General features: G+C 39.5%; 1 protein-coding gene across 1 annotated transcript in view; it reads right to left on the reverse strand.

Moving 5' to 3' along the window:
• Positions 1-22,867, reverse strand: part of NTRK2 (neurotrophic tyrosine kinase, receptor, type 2) — a gene marked incomplete at its 3' end in the record, with an annotated part of 62,139 nt that overhangs the window by 33,454 nt on the left and 5,818 nt on the right. Inside the window, exons 2-5 of the mRNA XM_010137873.1 lie at positions 21,536-21,604; positions 18,258-18,412; positions 4,546-4,682; positions 1,411-1,543 (exon numbers count right to left, since the gene is read on the reverse strand). Of these exons, the coding sequence (XP_010136175.1) occupies positions 1,411-1,543; positions 4,546-4,682; positions 18,258-18,412; positions 21,536-21,604 (494 nt within the window). The remainder of the gene's footprint in view (positions 1-1,410; positions 1,544-4,545; positions 4,683-18,257; positions 18,413-21,535; positions 21,605-22,867) is intronic.

The raw sequence follows: 22,867 nt of genomic DNA on the forward strand, positions 1-22,867 counted from the left end.
AGGAATGATACCTCTTTGAAGGATACTCATACAGGAGCCCACCTGCCCTGCCTAAAGTACTATGCTCACAACTGAAATGAAGCCATTCTTTAGAAACAAACAAAACAAACTAGCTTCAGACAAGACTGAACACCTCTTAAATGACTTAAACCCTGAAAGGTGAGGAAGTTCAGTTGCTGTATCACTGAAAAGGGGTAGAGAGACATTTTAGCCTTCCTCTGCTGAAAAAATGGTGCAGAGGAATGCTGAAGGAACACAACAGTATGGAAAATATTTAAACACTGGCCAAAAGCAAGTAGTATTGGAAATACATTCAGCCAGGAATCCAAACTTTCAGATTATTAGATTATTTTCTTCACAGAATCAGAGCCAGAAGAGATTACTTGATTCCCTGGATTCTTCTGTCAGGGAAAGATAATTTTCTGCTTCACATTTTCCCACTCTTTGTTATAACCTGCTAAACGCCTTGAGTTTACAGACTTGTTCTGTTTCCCTCAGGAGATTATTCCATTATTTCACTATTGGGAAATTTTCCTTGATGTTTATTCTTAACTGCATTCAGTTTCATCTAGTTATACCCCTTTTAATCACTCCTAACAGTGCCAAGCTTGGAATCTCATTTACACTGTTGAAACATTTCTAGTTGATGTCCCTTCCTACAGCTATTACACATCCAATTTCAACATACAAAACTACATCTACAGTGTTTTTTCTAGTTTACTCTGCCATAAGCACATGCTGAACAAAGTTTGCCATCTATAAGTGTTCCATTCCCATCTTCAGTTATACAGACATGTGAAAACATGCTGCCCAGTTTACGTAAAACTAATTCAGGCTGGAGCTTAGATTTAGAAGCCGGTGCCTCTACACTTCATGTCCCTTCCACCTTCCCTAGCCTTGAAATTATTATTCAGAATTATGACAAATAAATTTACAACTGGCAGTACAAATGTTGCTAGCATGTTATTTTCTTAACAATGCAGTTGTTGCTTCAGACAATAAGAACTTAAACACTTGTAGTCTCTTATAATTAATTCTACAAGCCTTTTGATGCATTCACGCTTCTTAGTTCCTACAACAGTTCATATGCACATGCACACCATTACAAACCTTCCCACGCTGACAGTGCCATTGAGTATTTTGAGTTGCGGAACCTTTACTCACAGATCATTCTAACTGGAAGAAAAAGCACTTAGAAATACATTTTTTGCAAGAATACAGGGCTGATAAAGATAAATACAACAACTGCTGGCTGGGCTACTCCCAGCACTGAATGCAGTAGATAGATAGTTCACATGCCTTAAGGGGTTTTGTTTGAATAACCTGCACGCCCAAAAAATATTTATACCCAAAACAGTTGCTGCCAATGCAGTTTGGCCTCAGGAGCTGTATGGAGGCCTGCATACGTACAGAATACTGTGAGCTCTGCAGAGGCTTGGTCCTCTCCCACAATGTTCTCTGCTACGCAGGAGATCCAGAGTCCGCTGTCCATGGATGAAACATTCTTTATGGTTAGCGAGGCAGGGTTCTTGCTTGTGTCACTCTAGAAGTGATAAAAAAAAACATGATCAAAAAAACAACTGCAGCATCAAGAACAAGGGAGAAGGAGGGAATCTTTGGCCAGAGCTGAATGGCATTTTTCATGTTCTTTGCCGTTTAGCTGTAGCAGTCCCCAATTAGTCAACACCTTACTTCAGTATCTTATCCAGACAGACACAAAACATCTACAGAACCAATTGTAACTGTCAGTGGCAGTGGATTCAGAGCTCCGGAAGTCCTGCTACAAACACTGCGTTCCACCATTTCTCTGTCCTGTCACTTTCAGTTTCTGCCCTTTTTTGGGAATATATACTCCTCTCTACACAAATGTTTTCTCCTCTGCCCAAACTCTGGCTCATTCCTCTTTTCCACTTCCTGACTGATTTCTATGGTCTCTCTCTGCTCCCCTTGAACTTTTTCTTCCTTCCTATATTCTGTTCAATCATTGCTTTACTCTTCCCTTTGTCTCTTTCCTTTATATTTACACTTGACATCTCTTCCACTGCTGCCTTTTGAGCTCTGCTGCACCTTGACAACAAAGTGTCTTCCCCCTCTTCCTTAGCCAAACTCCTCTTGAAAGCTGCTGCTTCTCCTGAAACCTTCCACAAGAAGTTACATAGCTCCTACTACTACCTAAGCAACTGTCCAAGTACTGATTTATGGGTTTAAGCACAATCTAATTACGATAAGAATTATGATTGTTAGAAATCCTGATTCTAACAATTCTTAGAAAGCTCAGTGCTCTTTGCAGCCTTAAATGCCATAATGAATGTGCAGTCCCTTTGTATGATCTCAGGGCCTTCATATGATCTCCAAGTAATTACTATTTCCATACTTAAATATTCCATAAAACGTGAAATTATTTTCTTAAATAGGAAAGGAACAAAAAACCAATAGGATCCTTTTAAAAAACTACTTTTGAGGTACTTTTCTTAGTGTACAGGTAGATTTCAGCGCTGCACAGAACACAAATTACATACTACATCCGTGAAACCACAGTGGACTTTCAGTGGCAGTCAGTGGGGACATGTGGAATCACTCCAGCACACAGTCCTGTGAGACCAGAATTTTGAACCTTGAGATGACACTTTAACTGCACTTGAGTTAAACGTCCCCTTGTTTTCAGTATGACACTAGGGGAAGTGAGTGGAAAAGAAAACATCCCATTACACATTTCTCTGCGCACAATTCTCAGAGCTGAGCAGCGCTCAGAGCTGGACTGAAAGTAGAGGGGCTCAACCACAGGCTTAGGGCTCAAATCTAGAGTAAGAAAAATCTAACCAACATCAATCAGATTATATATCAGCATAGAATCTGAGAGCACAGAGTTAGCTTTGCAGTTTAGTTTTAGCTTTTGTTAACATCTCTGTAAAATGTGAAAGAGAGAGAAAACAGGCAAAAGCAGCATAGGAGCTGAAGAAAAGGAGTCAGAAAATGAGATTTGGAAGTGAGAAAAAGGAAACCAAAACCAACACTCACAGAAAGGGGAAGGACAGTTCCGAATGGCAATTGAGGTTTAAAAGGCACTCATTCTTCTGCCGCTGAAAAGACTACCACACTTGATGGCTAAGGCTGTAGCTAGACTAACTGCGAGTCCCTCTGAAATCTTAAGATGAAGTTATGCCAAGACAGAATGTTTCTAGAAAGCTTGGAGCAAAGTGTGCACGGCATTTTAAAGACAGGAGGGTTAAAAAACAAGCTGACCTCACTTTCTGAACAGCATCTCACATTTGTTTGGACTTAGAACTAAAAAAAAAAAATTAAAAAAAAGGGAAAAAGAGAGAAAGAGAGAAAGGGAGAAAAAGACAGAAAGGGAAAGAAAGACAAAAAGAGAAAGAGAGAAAGAGAGAGAAAAAAAGAGGAAAAAAAAAAGAAAAGCATTACTTGGCAAATGTTCCCCAAACTGTTTTAATTTCTTGTTCTTGATGACGACTGATGCCTTTGGGTAGTTTTACGGATTAGAGCAAATAACCAGAGCTCTGCAGAGCTCTTACTCAGAAGAGCAGAAAGGAGGGCTAGTCAAATTCTATACAGGCCAAATACAATGATCTCAAGGAAGAAAGTACAAAATTATGAGGCCCCAGAGGTCCTGGCTCTTCGGCACTGAAGGGACAGTTTTGGAAGTACCCTGCACTTTGTACAGACCAGGCAGGCTGCACCATCATGAATGCGTGAAAGCCAGTGTCATCAAATGGTAAATAAAGAGAGGTCTTGTCCACTGGGTAATTAACGGCAATTTAAAGGGCCAGCAGCTGCATGTTGAAGATCTGTTTATATGCCTCTTCTTATCAACGCTTTCATCAGAAAGAACTTCTTTATTCCATTTTCAATGTGCACACAGTCTAAAGTAGGGACACAGAATATGAAGACCTCAAAAAACAAAACTGCCCCATCTATATGATTTTATTGAGGAAACATCTTCATAAATCATTTAAAACACGCTGCCATTCTTTTTAATAAAACCTTCACTTCAATTTCCAAGTCTTCCTGTTGTTGTTCTGTTTGTTGAAGGAAAATTAAACAAGCCACAAAATATTTACAAAGACATTTGAATTCCAACACATCAAGCTTTTGGCATGAAAATATAATAAAATTAGAGACAAAAAGCTTTTTCATGATTAGAGTAGCTTAGACTAATTTTCTGTATGCAAGTATCAGTGGTAATAGGAAAGTCCTTGCGTTTTAGTAACCCGATTGAACCTAATGAAACATTATTTCCAAAAATTTACAGTACTCTCATTTACAAGTGAACATCCAAAAACCAGAGTGCAAATGAGGGTCTCAAGGAGTGAATGTCTGCCATTCTGTGACTCTGTGATTCTCCAAAAGCACTGTGGCAGTCACTCTGGATTGAAAGTATCTGGAAAATAAATGTAATCTCCACATTAATTATCTATTTCATTTTTTAAATAAAAAGTTAACTGAAGTGGGACATGAACCTTCATTCCACCCTTCAGCAGTTAGCTACTGTCTCTGAATTGTCACATACTTGAACATGAAACTTACCTCGTGGTTTGAAACAAGATTAGTGAGCACCCAGGTCACATTAGGGGGTGGTCCACCAGTAGTATCACAATACAATGTGATGCTCTTTCCTTCCACCACGGTGATGTTATAATTGCTTAAGTTTGCTGAGGGCAATTCTGCGATAAAAACAACAACAACAAAAAAACCACAAGTATTCATATTTGACAGACATAGACACTGCTTAATTCTAACCAAGCTGTATCAATGCAAGCAAAAACACTGCTAAATCAGGTATCTGCTGCAGTCAGTTGCTATTCAGTCACGGAGTTCAAATAGCATCTTCAGAAACATCTAACCACAATCTTTCAGCTGCTACATAACATTTTCCTCCACCTCCTCTGCTTCATATCCAAAGAAAATATTACTGCATGTGGAAATACATTAAGCTAATTATATAGGGAAATGTTTCAGGTAGACAAACAGAACTTATCCAAACTCCAGTTTTAACTTAAAAAAGAAAAAAAATGTCCTTCTCTTACTCTTTAAAAAGAAAAGGAAATTTAATCTGCCTCTTTGTAACATCTGCAAAGCAACCTCTGTTTTCCACGAACGGACACTGTGGTATTCCCACTGTTCCCCACAACACTAAGAGGAAAGTCCATTAGCTCACAATACCACACAAGAGATTGCAGCCCTCCATCTCATACTGAGACACACTCACAAGAGAGCAGAGGAAAACCTAGATCTTAAGGACAAAGTGAGGAAAACAAAGCACTGAATAGATCAAAACAGAGGACAGAAGAGAACGTTAGCAATTGCACAGTGCTGCTATCCAAGGCACCTCAGCAGACGTCACTATGCGCTCTGGAAAGCAGAAGAGCTGTGAGATGGTACCTACCACTCACTAGCAAACAAGCCCAGATTTTACAAGAATCAGGACGACCATCTCAGAGAGCTATAAATCATTCTGTATCTCATTCTTCAGCACTCAAAGCAATGGGAGCTTCCCAAAGAGCAAATATATACTGAATGCTTACAAAAACACAAGTAATTATAGACTGGCCCCCTTTGAAAATAATGCCAGAAACATCAACAGACTTCAGGAACAGAGGACCTCACATTTCATATTTATCTACACAGCAATAATTTATGCAACATACTAAAAATCTCATGGCTTTCTTAAGACATAGTGTGCCATCATTTGAAGCTGCTACACTCTGCAGAAAGCCTTGGCCTCCTTTATGAGGCATTTCTCATCACCAGACAGGTTTTACTTGCCTTTTATCACTTAAAATAATCAAGCCTATCTATCTGCTGTGTTGTGTATATGCATGATCTTGTAATGACTTCTGAAATAACGGTTCTCTTTTTTGTTTTGAATGGTTTTGGTTTTTAGTTAAGAGTACAGTAAGCGGCCTTGGAGGTATGGAAGTTTAGCAGAGACTTTTTTGCCTCTGTAAAAAGTCCCCCACAAAAAATTAAGCGTCAAATCAGCGTGAACACAGTATGTTGGCTAGAACTTCAACAGAAGCTATATGTATTGGAAATCTCCCCTTAAGTTTAATTAGTTCAATAAAAATTAAATGAGAGGAAGTAAGACAAAAGAGAAGACAAATAATTTTCCAGGCAATGCTTTCCTGCCTAATAAGATTTGAAGATCAGCACAAGTACAAAGTAACTGCTTAGGCAATTCTCCCAGTGCTTTAAGTAGTGTTGTAATATGATTCCCATTACAGGCATCATGGATTTCTTCTATTATGTTCACTTTATAAATCATATGTTGAAGTTTATTGAGACAGAGCTGGACAGTTTGCATGCCTTGGTGCAGTAATCTGTTAACAAAGGTAGCCATCTGCTCTCTCCTGTTGTGAATTCAAATCTCAGCAGTGTCTGTCAACTAGCTAAGCAGGAAATAAAACTAATCTTAGGGAACATTTGGATATTAATTATGCTGGTTAGGGAAAAAAGGAGAGCAGTAATGAGACCATTTGCTTTATAAAGTTACACTTCCACACCACCTCTAAGAACCATTCCAACTACTCTTGCCAGACCTCAATGTGTGGACATTAAAGCTCTCCACCTCTTCCTGGCCCTAGCACTTGGGACAAGGTCTACATGACAGATTAGCATTTCACTGTGCAAGCCTGCACAGTTCCTAGTTACACGTGGTTTCATAGGAAATCTCTCATGTAAGCAAAAATAAAAACAACTCTGGTCCCTTAGAGCCCTCCTTTAATAGCTGTTAAGTTCTGAGACAACTTCCTGTAGTGTGTTTCTACAGGATAGGCAACTGAATTTTAATTCCTCCGGTGCTGGTTCTGGTTCCCACCCAGAATTAGATCTAATTCTGTTTATATGCAAAAGTCTGTATAAGTCATGTTGCTGTTATACCTCTGAGGGAAACAGCCACATCATGTTTGTGATGTCCTGACAGAAGGTTATAAAATTATAGTGCTTGTTATTCTACAGATTTCTAAAGTTACACTAAAACCAAGTTGTGAGTCACAGTAGAAAACATTGCAGCAAAAAAGTATAAGTAGAATAGAACAGAACAACAGAATCATCACACTATTGTCTGTATTAATAACAGACAATAATCACACTATCGTCTGTTGAGGTAGGTGGGGAACACATACGAGAACCACTGTGGGATTAATTTTTTTCTGGTTGGATATCCTCAGCTAGTGAACATTATTTGCAACGTCATTTTGGCTGTTATTTCCAGCGGCACTTAGACTGCTCCACAGCAGAATACACACTAGTTAAGAAGTGGCTGTATCTGGAAAAAGTAGGCAGTAGCGTAAGACCTCATATCTAGAAAATGTGATACACTGGACTTAACAACAAAGCAATGAGACTAAGCACCAAAACCTGTTCTGAAAAATAACTGCCTACTAAAAACCACCATGCACCCTAACAGACACATATGCTCAGTATGTGCTCTCAGTGTAGTGTGACACTATTTATACAAGTCATTAACATTTTGATACCTTCACAATTTCAAAGATTTCCAACCATGATGCACTTACTCCTGACTTGATTTGCTTGAATACGGTGGTTTAGACGACTATCACTTCTGTTGATATGGATGTACATTTTAAAGGACTTTATACACAGTAATTGAAACAAGCAATCAGACCAACCAGTTCAAGTAATTTTGTATACTACCAGCCATGGTAAGTTTAGACTGTTGCCTACAAGCCCATGCAAGATAGACACGACACCATCTTTCCCTAAGTCTCATCTTGGTATATGTCAGACAGCAATTACCCTGTGCCCCAAAGCTCAAAACACAGTATATTTCAAACTTTGATAGCATTAGGTATTATAATTCTGGATATCAGTAATAACCTGCTAGTATCTGGTTTCTTTTTTAAGTTTGCTACATTCTTGATAGCCTTCTGCAGTAACGCAATTCACAGGTGTACTGTCCAGGCCGTATACAAGAGCCATTCCTTTTTACCTGTTCTGAAATTAGTCTGCGACATTCAAATTCATTGAGTGCTCTCCTGTTCTGGTGGGACCGAGAAAAGAGTTTGAGAGATCTTCTTATGACCGCTCTGTTTTATTTCATTTTCTCAAGTCCCTTTTCTTCTCAATAATCTGTCCAAAGCTTTTCGATCTCTACAAAAACAGGAGGACAGAATCTGCTACTGAGAACTTTGAACTGTAAAGTGAAGAGTTACGCAGTCCGATTGATGAAAGCACACACTAAATTCTGCGTGTTTCATTACGTATGGGTGTGTAAAGCTATGTTATTTCACCACACAGAGAGTATCTGTTCTCATACTCAAAGTGGTAACCTTTTATTCCCGGGAACAGGCACCTCTGGATTAGAATAAGCACTTGCCTCACCTCAGTGTAACTGCACACAACAGAAACATGCAGAAGGAACTCATTATGTCAGCTGAGTCTCTCCAAATATTGTCTCATGCTTCAGAAGGAAAAACCCTTCTTTAAGTAGAGGGTGGAGGAGGGGGAGCTATTTACCTTCACAGACCAATGACCTGAGGCTATCAGACAGTGGAACTGTCAAGCATCGCCAGGGAATGACTCATAATCCTCACTGTGCACAGCTGGGACTTGAGCATAAAACCAAATACTTCGGGTGAAATTTTCAAAGGTTACTACAGCATTGGCTACACAACTGTCAATGGAAATTAATAAAAAGAATGTGCCTAAATTCCTAGAGGGCTATCAAAGTCTTCATGCTTCTACTTACTACTTTCTACATAAAACTTACACTGGCTTTGGTAGAGCCAGACTGTCACTGTATGTTAAAGGAAGGATATGACCTAATTAAGATATAACAGCATTAATACAAACTCTGTAGTCTGTAACACTCAGCACCAAGCTAATGCTCTAGACAGTGTATTACCACAGCTTTCAGAAAGAAGAAGGTCTTTAGCAAGGAGGAAGAAATCCACCATCTCACCCAAGATGTTTCATTGGTTAACAGTCTTCACAGTTACAAAATTATTTCCATATTTGACTTTTTCAGTTTCAACTTTCATATCTTCGGTTTTGGGGTTTATTCAGATGCTCAACTTTCAGAAAAAATTCTCTCAATATGGTCAGTTAGCCTCACTAATAGCTAAGAAATGGCATGATGAAGAAATGGGCACCTGAGAGAATACCATAAATCCAGTATCGCATTCATTTATTCCATACTTTGCTCGCTAAGCACCTGATTTTCAGCAGCCTGTCAACAAACTCCCAGGAGCCTAGGGATGATGCAGTGTCACTAAACGGTTTTCACTGTGGCCCATGATCTCTCTTTTTAGCTTGGCACACTTTTACAGGTCAGCCTGTTCTGTGATAAGAACAAGCAGTTACCAAGACATTGTAAAATTGACAGTTTCTTTTTCTCAAAACCAGCCAGCTGCATCTCAGTTTTAATACAGTCATTTTAATCCTTACCTGAAATCCTTAATAATCTTTTTAACAAATATATCAGAACCAGAATGATTAAATCAATACTGAGCCAGTAACCGTATATCAAACTGAACCATGTGAAGGCAAACTACCAGAACCACTCACTGATTTATAAAATTTTCCCTGTAACTCATAAGATACGGTGGCTCAAATCCAGTCTGCTTGCCTCACATAAGGTTTTAATACAGTCCAAGCTTCTTGGCTCCCCTGGTTTTGCTTTTTCTTCCTAGGCAGAAAACATACAAATAATTACAGCACTAGAGTACAGCTTGGTAACACCCACTACTTCTACTATCTGGAGCCTGGAAACAGGATGGTTGACAATGCAGTTCGTTAAGAACTGTGCATGTGGATCTGTAAATTTCGGAGGTCTTACTAGCTCCAAACAGGCTGAATCAACGTAAGATTTAAGAAAAACAGTTTTATTACATCATTCTATTAAAATTCTTCCTTGTTTGAAAATACAGGAATGTTTACAAATTTACAAAAGGTCTTTCCCTGTGGGCTTTTATGGGTTTGAAAAACAAAGTAAAACACTTTATAGTAATTCTAGCTATAAAGCTTGGAGCTGTTGCGTATGTAATTCACCTCCGGTGTTTCACTTAGCAACTGCCTGCAGCCAACAAGCTCTCAGCCAGATTTCAGCCATGAGGTAAGCAGGCATGTTTCCACCAAAGTCTGCAGAACTACAGGGCCGAAGATCAGGCTGGCTGCGTCTTTTGAGTAGTATAAAAGGGCACCCCAAAAGTGTACGTGCAAAACATGAATTAAGGAAACATAAAGCATTGTTTTCATTTCCTGTTGTACCTCAACCACTGAATCACAATGCTCAATACATAGAGGTAACTGCAGAAATCTCAGAGAAGTTACTCGAAGATGACAAACACCACCATATTCAACAAAAATTTAAAAATGTTAGACAAATAAAATGCAGAATTAGCAGAAATTAGGAACATTTTTAAAAATTATCACCTCTCATTTTTCTTTTTCTGGAGCATGAAGATCACTCTCCTCTTCAGCTACAGAGAAGATTGCAACTTCTCATTTCATTGCTCCACTGTAACCTTGCCATCATACACAGTCAAACTTAAAATTTCCCTCAGATTAAAATGAAAATCAAAGGCACTAATCTGAAAGGTATAAGGAGGAAAGAGGAAAAGGAATCCTGGATTATAATCCTTTCTCCAAATTATTTCCATACTTTGCCTACTGAGAGTTAATGTAAATTAAATAAACCATCCCTCTCAAAACCTCTTTAACTCTTTAGGAGAACATACATTGAATAGATCAGAGAGTAACTACTGAACAGAGATATGCTCACCGTGTGGCATAGCAAATCTCGATGGCATTTTCCACATTGACCATTTTATTTCGCACAGGTCTGACAGGGTTAAGCAAAAATATTCTGAAATGCTGGTTGGTGGTGAGGACATTATCCCCAAAGGTGTAGGTTAGACTCCTGAAACTGAATCCAGAGAAGGATGACAGAATCTCCTCCTGTAGCTACTATTTTTTTTAATATAAGTAAAAAATGAAATTAAAAAGAAGAGGCAGCTCTTGTTATGACCTTTTGAAACAAAAAGCAAAAATTCCTACCATTGCAAGAGGCTGTCCAAACATAGTGGCTTCCTGCCAAAGCCCCTGACAAGAATCATTCAGACCAGAGTTTAGGACTCGTCCACGCCTTCAGCATTTGCTAACAAGCAGTTGGAAGGCACATGCACACCAAACAAGCTCGTTTCAGATCTCTTCTTGCTATACATGCTTGCTGCTTCAGCATACCTTCTTACAAGTACAGGTCTAATTTTCCCACCGCACCAGATCTGATCCTCACAAAACCCACTTCGTTAGTTTGTAGAGAAACCTCTTTCTCTCGGGAAGCAGAATGAATGATGTGGCAGCTCACTGAGCCACTCAAATATTTCAATATAGTAAAAGAAATCTGCCTCCAATCATGACACGCCTGATTGTCAGAATCATCTGGGAACCTTTACAGAAAATAATTAAACAAGTACAGTCTCTTCTGGAAGATGACGAGTCTTTAAAATATTCTTTCCCAGACCAAACACACTCTTACTTTTCCTTTAAACACTCCATCGCTTCCTGCTTAGCTGGAATTATCACTAGAAGCAAACTTCTGTAAGTAGAGCCAGCACGTGCCACAGCAAAACCCACAAAACTTGCTAACTCATCTTCACAGCAACAAACGCAACCTCTGCACAATTGTCATCCCATCCAGGGCTTCAAATGCCATCGCGAATGCCATGTAGGCAAAAACCACCAACAGCCATGCACCAGGACAAATCCACTCGGACAGGAAGTCATCTTCTGCATCAACCTTTACAGAAGCTTTGAAGGTTCCTGCTAACGTTTCAAATCAAATGAAGAGCTTAGCTTCCAAGGTTTACATAAGCTCCTTAACTTCTGCCCAAGACTTTTCTCTTAAGGTCCCTAGGCCTGACCTGGGTTCTAATAGGAAGGTGATGAATAAAAAAGAATCTTGCAGCACCTGGATCATTTAGTTCACCTCATCCCCAGTATTAATATTAACAGCTTTTCAGCAGGGTTTTTCAGATTGTACGTTTCCATAGAGGCTATCAGCTTTACCAACACTCCCCTTGCTAGCAGTCTCCTGAAGGTACCCAGCCACGTTTTCTCTTACATTCTCTGAATGGTTAAGGAAATTAAATTATATCTGGAGAAAATGTTCTTAACTGGTGTTTAAGCTTCAGTTTATCCACAACAGCTTTCACAATAAAAACAAATACATTCAGTGCAGCTGGGCTGAATACAGCAGCCACAAAATTAACAGATGAACCAAGACCTAAACAGCCTTTGTAATATAAGTTAATGAGTCCTAAACCAGTTTATGCAAACCTCTAACACATGGCTTCTTATCTACTAAGCGCAAGTAATGCAGCTGAAATTCCTCTATATTTATCTGGGGAATTTCATGTGTATCCAGGAAATACTGAAAATAATGCCAACCTGTCAAATATTGCAACATGATAAATGTGTGATCCTGAAACAAGAACATTTTCAGAGAACTAAATAAACAAGTAAAACGATGGGTTTCACTCTTGATACCAAGTATACTGTATAGCAAGTACATGGCTACCACCTCTCTGGGCAACCTGTGCCAGTATTATAAAAAGTGATCATCACAAAAAAATTTTCCTTCTATCTAATCTAAATCTAGCCTCTCTCAACTTAAAACCATCATCCCTCATCCTGTCACAACAGGCTCGGCTAAAAAGACTGTTCGCATCTTTCTTTACAGGCCCCCTTTAAGTACTTTAAGTACTGGAAGGCTGCAGTAAGGTCTCTCTGGAGTCTTCTCTTCTCCAGGCTGAACAACCCGAACACTCTCAGCCTGTCCTCAGAGCAGAGGTGCTCCACCCCTCTAATAATTTTTGTGCCCCTCCTCAGGACCCACTCCAACAGGTCTGTGTCTTTCCTGTACTCAGGACTAGAGCTGGACACACAACTCCAGATGAGGTCTCACCAGAGCAGAGGGGGAGAATCACCAGCCCTGACCTGCTGGCCACGCTTCCTTTGATGCTGCCCAGGATTCGGTTGGCTTTCTAAGCTGGGAGAGCACAATGTCAGCTCATGTCCAGCTTTTCATTCACCAGTGTCCCCAAGTCCTTCTCTGCAGGGCTGCTCTCAGTCCCTTCATCCCCCAGCTTGTATTGATAGGGGGGTGCAGGACCTTGCACTTGGACTTGTTGAACCTCATGAGGTTCACATGGGCCCACTGCTCCAGCTTGGTCAGGTCCTCTGGATGACATCCTGTGACTCAGGCATGTCAACTCCACCACTCTGCTTGGTGTCATCAGCAAACTTGGTGAAGGTTCCCTTGATCCCACTAAGTCACTGATGAAGCTTTGTATTGTAAACTTGCTACATTCAAGTTAAAGCAGAAATTGAATCAGAATTATAAAACAAAATTCTGCTTTTTCTTTTTTTTTAATATCAGACATTCTGTACATCACATACACTCAGCTATCATCTTTCACAAGCCCTAATTTATGTATCGTATGTCTAGACATCTGTGTGAAATTTGTGGTTGCTTCATGAACAGATAAAAGTGTGCACACTCACAAAGGTGTTAGGTACCTGGTTTTGAAAATGAGATTCCTGTTGCATTTTCAAACATTTTTCAAAACCCATAAATTATTGGTTATTTTCACTTAAAAGGTAGAATAATAAAAATTGTTTTAATTAAGTTTGGAAAATTCTAACTCAACTTTGGAGCAACAGAGAAACCCCATTACTGTCAAAACTCGCATACAAAAACATTTTTCATGCTGCCCATGATCACAGATAAGAATTAAAACTCTTACAGAGAAAATAAGAACAGTTTGCCATCATACATCATGCATAACACCTAGTACTTCAGCCAAAATAAACAACACAGGCTAGAAAGCCCATGAATATTCCGAAAGGTAAACAAGGAGAATCTTTAAGGCCTTTTTTAAACCCACTTCATTCTGCCTGTAAGGTTCTCCTTCTGATAATCTTATCTGTGAAGTCTGGCTGATAATGGAAAAAAACTTCAACACCCACTGGATTATGCCCTTGCTTGTGGTTTTAGGCTGCATTCTACTGTGATTTCATAGATCTAATGCTTATTTTATTGAATTAATAATACTACAAATCTTTTCTGTAAATTTAAAGAATAAACATGTCAATCCTTCAGTTTGCCTTTTACCCCTCTTGGAATTTATAATCGCCTGCCTGCAGTCTGATATTACCATTTACTTATTTACCTCTATGACAAAAATCTATCAACAGAAAGAAGCAGAAATGAAGCCACATCCAGTCCAGCCCATTTGTAGCCATCTGTAAAAATCTGTAAAAAGCCTGTAAAAATTCATGGCTTTCCCAACCAAGCAAGAAACAGGCAGCCCATCTCTTTAGATTGTAATTCTGCGTTGCAACGAATTCTGAAACTTTGTCAGTCTCACATAAGAGCACCACCACAGTACTTCCTGCGCAAGGGAAAAGACAGACAAAAAATATCAGCATTCATAAAATGCCATCGTTCTCAGACCAGACAACTCTGACTGGCTGCAGATGTAAACAGCCAGTCTGAACATAGCTTTGTTATGCATACCACAAATTAGTACATGGGACTAATTTGCCGCTTTGTCCAGTAGACTATAGCTAGCATGCATGACCAATGACAAGAAAGAAAACATCTGCAGAAACAATGTATGATAAATAATTCACAAAGCTAAGCAAAACTGACAGATAAAGCATCACACCGGCAAATATAAAACAATGTGATTAACTAAATTGTTTAGGTAAGGCAAATAATCATAACTAGGCCATAACCACACTGAGATCCAGAGCAACAAAAAATCTGCACGGGACTGCAGAGGCAGCTGTAGAAGCCAGATCTCTTCCAGAAATACCACACACACACACACATACAAAAAAGACTTCTTTCAGCATCAGTGTGTTCAACAACAGAGGCTGAGTATCCAAATGTCTACCAGAGGGAGCAACCAACACCTTAATAACCAGTCCCAAGGACATGATCTTGCCTCACTGGTATTCAGTGAGCTCCAAGCGATCTGCAGACCGAGCATCTTTTGCATAACCTTACTCCAGGCATAGGAACATGCCTTGCTTCCAAGGACTTACTACACCAGTGGCAACTGCCACCAAACCTTACAGAATGAGTAATAAGAACAAAGTGTTTACTTATTTTGTTATCTTTCTTGATTTTCTATTGTTATTTATCAGGTGGAAACGAAAGAAAAAAAAAAGAGGATGGCCTAGGTGGTGATGTTGTCTGTGTCATACAACCAACCAGCAAATGCTGTGAAAATGGCAAAACACTACCACCATTCCTCTGCACAGAACGTTGTACGAATACTGCTGTGGTAGATGTAACTTAAAAAACTTCAACAAGTAATTTAGCATGAATTTAAAACTTAAAAGAATATGACAATTTGCATCATACATAAATACATTTCAAGCACAGTTGAAAAAATAATTCTGCAAACATCGTAACAACAGCTGACACTTTTAATATTGCAGCTGGAAAAGGATCTTCTAGATAGTAAGCATATACGACTTTAAACCTCAAGAAAGGAAATCACAAAGTTGATGGCATCTAAATTGAAACCAGCCTTTAATCAGCACATTAATGAACACTTCCACCTTATAAACAATAAGTAAAGAACCAAAAAACTTCGCTGATTTTCACATAAATTATCTACAAACCAATGCCTTATGATCAAGGAAGCAGAGAGGCCTCTTCCAACTTCCCAGCAAGAGATTTATTAACAGCGTACAGTAGCAAGACATCCTATTACCAAGACATTTACCACATACCGTATAGACCAATTTCTATAATATTACGGAGTAATTAATAACACCCGCACACAAGGAAGACAGCATGGTTTCCGTAGTCTCCAAATCAAAAAATTTAACAATCCACAGACAGAGGATGAAACCATTTCCTAACAGAGAAAATTAGAAAATGTTTTATTGACAGAATTCAAAGGCCTGCATTGCCCAAAATATTTCTCTTCATGTCAAAGGGAGCTAAAATATCACGTAGTTCACAGGAAAAAAGTTCACATATATCAAAAGCTGGATTCTTCTTCTATTTTAGTTCTACCTATCAGCCTCTCAGAAAGTTCTCAAAATTAAACAAACCAGCTTCATCATCGGGGATTTCTGAAATTAAGTCCTGTGATTTTAAACACAGAGAAATATCTGCAGAGATACTGGAGGCAAGACCCATCCATTGGATATTTCAGATCAGAACACAGCCCGAGCTCACCAAGCAGGCCATTCTCTTCACCTATGATTCTCTACCCTGTGCCTAGGAAAAGGCTGTGTTGTCATCTTTATTAAAAACCTATGTCCTGCATTGGTTCATTGTGAAAAAGGTAAATTAAGGGGAAAGACCCCCTAAAAGAAAAGAAAAAAAGGAAAACAGTTACGTAAAGTTTAGTGATATTTGGACCCTGTAAACTAACATAAATAATTTGCAGGCATGTGCTGACGTCCACACAGATCTTCAGTGAAATGCACATTTCCCATATGCAAATTCCACATACTGCTAATTCCAATTTGCATGTCATATATACTCACCTTTCCTCCTCCTCTTCCTCCTCTAGTTGCAAGTACCACCCTCCCTTGTGATGGGAGGTATTTTAGTCAAGATATGCCCACAGGATGTGCACATGTGTACCCACACATGCACCTACATAGCAGGTCAAAGACAAGTCTGTTGTGACTGCAGATAGTCAGGAACTCACGAGAAAGAACTAATGATTCATGTACTTAATTCTGGGTATTTAACATGAAGTTTTCAAAGGAAAATCCTAGCTTCGTGGTAACTTTAAGATGTGCCAGCCAAGAATGTTACAAAACTATGCTGGGATTTACTCGTTTGTCCTAACTAATCTCACCCCACCAGGAGACCTTTCTACATCCAGCAGATTGATCTATCTTCCAGTCCACCCAGCTGGAGCAGGCAGTAGAGTCTGCTCAGCTTAGCTCGAAATCAGCTCCCGTTTGAGATAAATCAGATCTTGCAGAACACAAGACCTCCTAAACAAGTTGCTCTTTTTTTTTTTTTTTTTTTTTTTTTTTTTTTTTTTTTTTTTTTTGATTGCACGAGACACTAGAAACATTTTTGTCATGAATACACCACCATGCCTGTCCCCAGCAGGAAGCTGGACACCAGATCAGCAGCTGTTTCATGGCCATATACTGCATTACTGCCACTAAACACCACGCATGTTGGGTCTGCAGCAGGTCACCTACATGGCTGTTCCTCACTGGCAGCTGCTATTGGAAGGTGTCACACCCTCCATATAGACCATGGAGAAAAGGACACTTAATGGGCAAAGGCAGAAGGAGAAAAGTTAGCATTTTTGTGTTCCTCCTTTTATTCATCTTCACTTCCAGCTTTCTCAGTCCTAATCAGCTTTCCATGAGGATACCCTTGCTCTCTTTCCTTCTTGCCTGTCTGCTGCTGGAGACCCCAACCCCGCGGCTCTGCAAAGGAAACTCCAGACTCCAGCAGATCTCACATCGTGTCAGAAACACTGGGCCTCAGCCCTCATATATACAGGAGGAGAAATCTCTTCAACCAGGGAGTGAAATCTTTTACCAGCTGTCCCAGGACCAGCAAAGTTTAATCCCAGGGCAGCAAAGTTTAATACAAGAATTGTAAAGGATGGTCTTTTTGTTACATCATTTCTCCGCAACCTCCAGATCCATATAAACTAACTAAAAACATGCTGAAAGACGCTACAGACCTAAGCTTCCTATGCCTCTTTTGCACAGCATTTACATGTGAACACAGGAGTGAAGAACAGAGGTAGTACTCATTTGTTTCTGTTAGCAGGCAGTTCTTCCTATTTTCTTCCTATGGTCCTAGGACTAGGGTTTTTACTTCTGAAGGAATATAAACACTTCATTAACCATAAATACGTGAAAAAAAATTCAAGTAGGTATAATCTGGGGTCTACTGAGCTTGGAAGCACTATTTAGCCTAACTAAGGCACATACATTTTATATATTTCTTATGTGTTACCAATAATTGGTCCTCGGTTCTCCTGCACTTGAATAATGTTACATTCTTAAAGGATCAACGAAAAATAAGCTTTACGTGAAGCTCACAGAATTATTCTACATGGGGTGAGAGACCACTGAGTGGCTGTTACCTCCACTGCAACCTTGTCCTTTAGCAGCACTGTTGTCATCCTGATGGGTTAAAAGGCATGTTTGTTTTCCCTGTCTCACAATAACCAAGCAGTAATTTTATGTTAAAAGAGTATTACCGCAGTTGGGGACCTTCATATCCAGCAAGGATATCTTCTTGTTGTTGTCATCTATGCAGTATAAATCCTGAGTTTCTGTGTAAAACTTGGTCTCTTGAAATTTCTTGATCCACATAATTTCACAGGAACACTTGAATGGATTCTCCACCAATATCCTACAGCAAAAAAACCCAATTTATTTAGAATGCAGAATGTCATATGCACAGAGAAAAATGGGGAGACAAGAATCCAAGCACTTCGCTGGGTGAACGTAGAAGGTGACGCCCTTAGTTAAGAAGGATAAGGAGTGCAGCCTCAGTAACGCCACTGCAACACAAGATGCAGATGAGAAACAGTTTCCATGCAGAGAATGAAGCTCTCCTTGCACCAAGAATCCAGTCTGTCATAGATTAGAGAAGTATCAGGAACACACGCAGAACTAGGCTTTCCATCAAGCTCCATTGTATTTCATAAGTCAAGCAGAGATTAGAATTCCTCTCTTCCACACTTGACTCTCTGCTCAGCCACCTCAGAAAGATCATGCCAGAAATGGCTTACTGCTGTGAGGTGGTAAATTCTTTATAGAGACAAACAATCATGGATTACAGGCAAGCTCTAACAAACTCTAATCATAAAAAAGGATTTTATCTAACCTTTAAGATTCATCTGCTACAACACTCTAGAAAATCTCACAGTAAAACCCTAGGTAATGTCATGAAGAAACACTAACTGAAAAAATGGCACCAAAACAGAAATGTGTCACCTGTCTGTATGGTATGCTGCATGGAATTTAAATCACGATTAGCAAATTCACCAAATTCAAGATTTAAAATTTAATAAAGCTACACAACAATGTAATGCAATAACTCCCAAGTGAAATATGAATAGAAACACCCCAATGTCTACAAAGGAAGTGGCCCAGTGTTAATTTTTCTCCTACAGGCACAGATGAGATCCAACAAAGCATGTGCAAGTGACTGTTTAAGGCATCTCATTACAAAGAGAACAATTAATTGTCCTTCAGAAAATTTCAGGGGTATTCTTAATGCACAGAAACAAAACTCAAGTTGCTCACAGAATTCACGCTCATAAAAGCCTCCTGAGGACATGAAGTGTGCAAATCATGAAAAACTCAGCTTATCAGAACTGTAAGCTGTTCCTCCAAGAGCCATCTGCAGTTCTTTGAGGACTAACAGCTGCAGGGATCATTCTAGCAAGTCTCTGAAGAAGCAATTTGTATTCACAAAAGTCAACTGCTGGACTTTTAACACCACCTCAGCATGGGCAATAATTGCTTGTGTAAGACAGAGTATGAACATTAGGATCCCCTGGGTCAAAACTTACAACATTGTGCATTTCACAACAGCAAGATTTACTTCCCATCTTCCTTTTCATCATATAACTTTCCTGTAAAACAGAAATTTCTCTTGACCAGCGTCAGGAGACTTAGTTATAGCTTCAGTTATGCAAACTCTAAGTCTTTCCCAAGCCCACAACACTACCTCAGTTTTGCATTCCCCCTCTCTCTCTCTCACCTTGTCCCTCATCACACATTGCCTCCATCTCAAATACTGCTCAGTTTAACCTTCACACCATTCATCTTTCCCATGTCTCACTCACTCCCAGTACCTTCTCCCTGCTTCTACTACCACGAGACTGGATGGCCATTGTTTCACTCTGGTATTAACACCACTAATATACTCACTCCTAATTCCCACCAGCCATTTGTTTTGCCTCAAAGTGCTATTTCCCTGCCTCACTAAAGTTCATTTCATAATTTCCATCACATATTTGTAACGTTTGAGCCTCTCATTCTGTCCCAAATAATTTCTTACTTCTTTTCACCCAGGAGCAAACCAACTTCTTCAGAAAGATCAGCAACATTGAGGTTATTCTCCTACAAAAGCTTTGTAAGCACTCATTTCACCGACAGCCTAAAAGGAGCTGCTCACCTCGAAAAGGTGCAGGAGCTGTGCTTTGGAATACACCTGTTACTGGCAGCAGACAAACTCAAAAAAACTGGGAGTAGAGCCTTCAAAACTGCAGTAATTCCCTTTTTTTGCATGTTTCCTAAGCCTGAGTATACCCATTCTTACATTACTGCAACACAGGGAGAGGGGCAAAGATGACTAACTGCTTAGAAAAAATAGACGCCCAAGCTTCACACTGTGCCCTGGTCTGAGTGCCGTATCTGTGGCATTTCTTTCTGAGGTCATGACAACTACAAAACGTAGAACCTACAGCCAAGTACACATTAACAATGGCTCTTTGGGAGGGACCAGATACAGCATACGAAGCAAACGGGACTTCAGAACTAACAGATCTATGCAGAGCATACAGCAACGAGACTGCTTTGCAGTTAGCTAGTCTCCATCAGAGTGCTCGGCAATCGCCACGTTATGAAAGACAAGTCCAGTGAGCAATGTTCCCTGGGTTGTAAAGAAAGTGATTATACCAATTTAATTATCAACAAAACATACCTAAGGGGCATAACCTCATTTTGTGGCACTGGGATCTGCTCAGTTTATTTCTCACTTGCTGAAGTTCACCAGAAGTCGCGTATTGCAAGTCTGGTGTGGCAATATGTGCACTGGCAGCTTGGACAACTTCTGACTCTCCTCTGAGCTCTGGAAGAGCAGCCTCCCTCCCTCTCCATCCTCAGTCCTCCCAAAGTTCCTGTAGGCTCTCTGCAGCCCCACATATTAGCAAAGAATGCTCAAGATGACAAAAATTTCGGAATGTATACCACTACAGAAATTCTGCTTGATGGAATAGAGGATAAAAATGTAATATTGAAACAATCAACAAATATATATTTACCAGTGGCTCACTACCCAACGATTATACATAGCACAATGCAACTCAATGAATTTGAGAAATTAAAAATATTCTTCAACAGGCAACCATAAGCCTAGCAGCTGTGGGGCCATTATAAGAATATGAGAGGAGGCTTCATCTGAAGATCTGTAGAAGGCTGTGCTTTTACTAGGTCAAATATTTAATGCAAACACCAGTAGTTTTGTGTGAAGTAATCTCACAATAAAGTATTTTAAAGCTGAAAGAAAAAGGCTATTTCAACTTCTATATTGTTTTAAAAGATACATTTGGCCTTCCTGAACGGTCATAGACCCTGGAATGAAAGTCCCTCCGTATTTAAGTGTCCAGCATTGCTTGTTTCTTTGGATCAGGATTTCATTCCTAATCATTGACAGACCTCTACCTTCAGCTGAACAAACTTAGAAGTCTTTTTCTTCCATTCAAGCCAAAAGTAAACATTATTTTATGAAATGACAACTTACAGATCAGACAAACCCAGATGGCGAAAAGGCTTCTTAGACAAACTTGAGAGCTTGTTTCTGGACAAATTGCTATGGGAAAAGAGAAAGATTACATTAATTAGAATTGCTTCTCCTTATATGGAAAATACAGTTTGAAGAACCGAGCTTTTAAGAACTCAAACCAGCTCTAAAAATCGCTTATTACTTTGACTTCAGTTGTAAAGAAATGTGGTGCTCAGTCTCATTTCATGGATAATGGGCTTCACCTATTCATTGCAGAAAGGCAGCAGATTTAATTGTGTTTCAAAAGTACTTTGTGAAGTCCAGGTGTTAATTACATGCTCAATTTATTCATAAGTGAAATGGGTGTATCCCTTCCTTTGATGCTGCACCAAACTCTGTACTCACATAAGCCCTCCTCACATGCTAGCACACATCCACATCACAGCCTTTTGGTTATTCTTTTCATATTGCATGTACAATATGCACCCACATGGAAGATCAAAAGGAAAACTGTAAAATGCCCATATTGGGCTTTTTTATGTCAATTAAGCATTTAGGGTTTCCAGTGGTAATTCAGCGAAAGGTCCTCTCCCATTATGTGGAGCTAAGAAATGTTCATCTGAATCAGAAATACTCCTCCCCTTCCAGGCTTACAAAATTACTATCTCCACCCCAACGCAAATTAATGCTATTTTCCACAGTCTTATCAGTCCACCAGTTACAGATAGTGAGAGCAGTAAACTGTATAACTGCCAGCAATATAGTGCAAATCAATGTTATGAGCCAAAACACCCCAAGTTTTATGTGGTATTATAAAGGCGCCATCGCATTTAAAACCAGGGATTAAACCTCTTTTTTTCCTCCCTCAGTAAAGAACACGGTATTTACTTCCCAAACTGTCAGTCCTTGATCTCTGAATACAAGGTCATTTTCAGAGAAATTACAAGCTGGAGCTTCTACAAATGTTTAGAGCAGAATCTTTAGGAGGTTTTATTTACTGTGTTTCCTTGTCGATTCCTTCTGGCAAACAGCCTGAAGATTACTAATGTGTGAGAACGAAACAGATGAGCTACTCTTTCAGTAGTCAGGTGAACTGGGCTGCCCTGTGGATGCTGGTGGAAATATATCCTGCCATATCAGATATGTCAAAATTAAAGTACATCTTGTACATAGGACAGAAGTTGTGTTTAAGTAAAAACCGCCACTATGATTTTTTTCCCTAATATGTATAAGACATACATTGGAAGGTTGATAGAAATAAATTGAATCCTCTTACAGAGGCTTTTGGGCTTTTGTCTCCAGCACCAAGACAATGTGAAGCACATCAAACCCCAGCCCTCCGCGGACAGC

The sequence above is a fragment of the Buceros rhinoceros genome, unplaced genomic scaffold, assembly GCF_000710305.1.
Source record: "Buceros rhinoceros silvestris isolate BGI_N320 unplaced genomic scaffold, ASM71030v1 scaffold676, whole genome shotgun sequence".
NCBI classification, from domain to species: Eukaryota; Metazoa; Chordata; class Aves; order Bucerotiformes; family Bucerotidae; genus Buceros; species Buceros rhinoceros.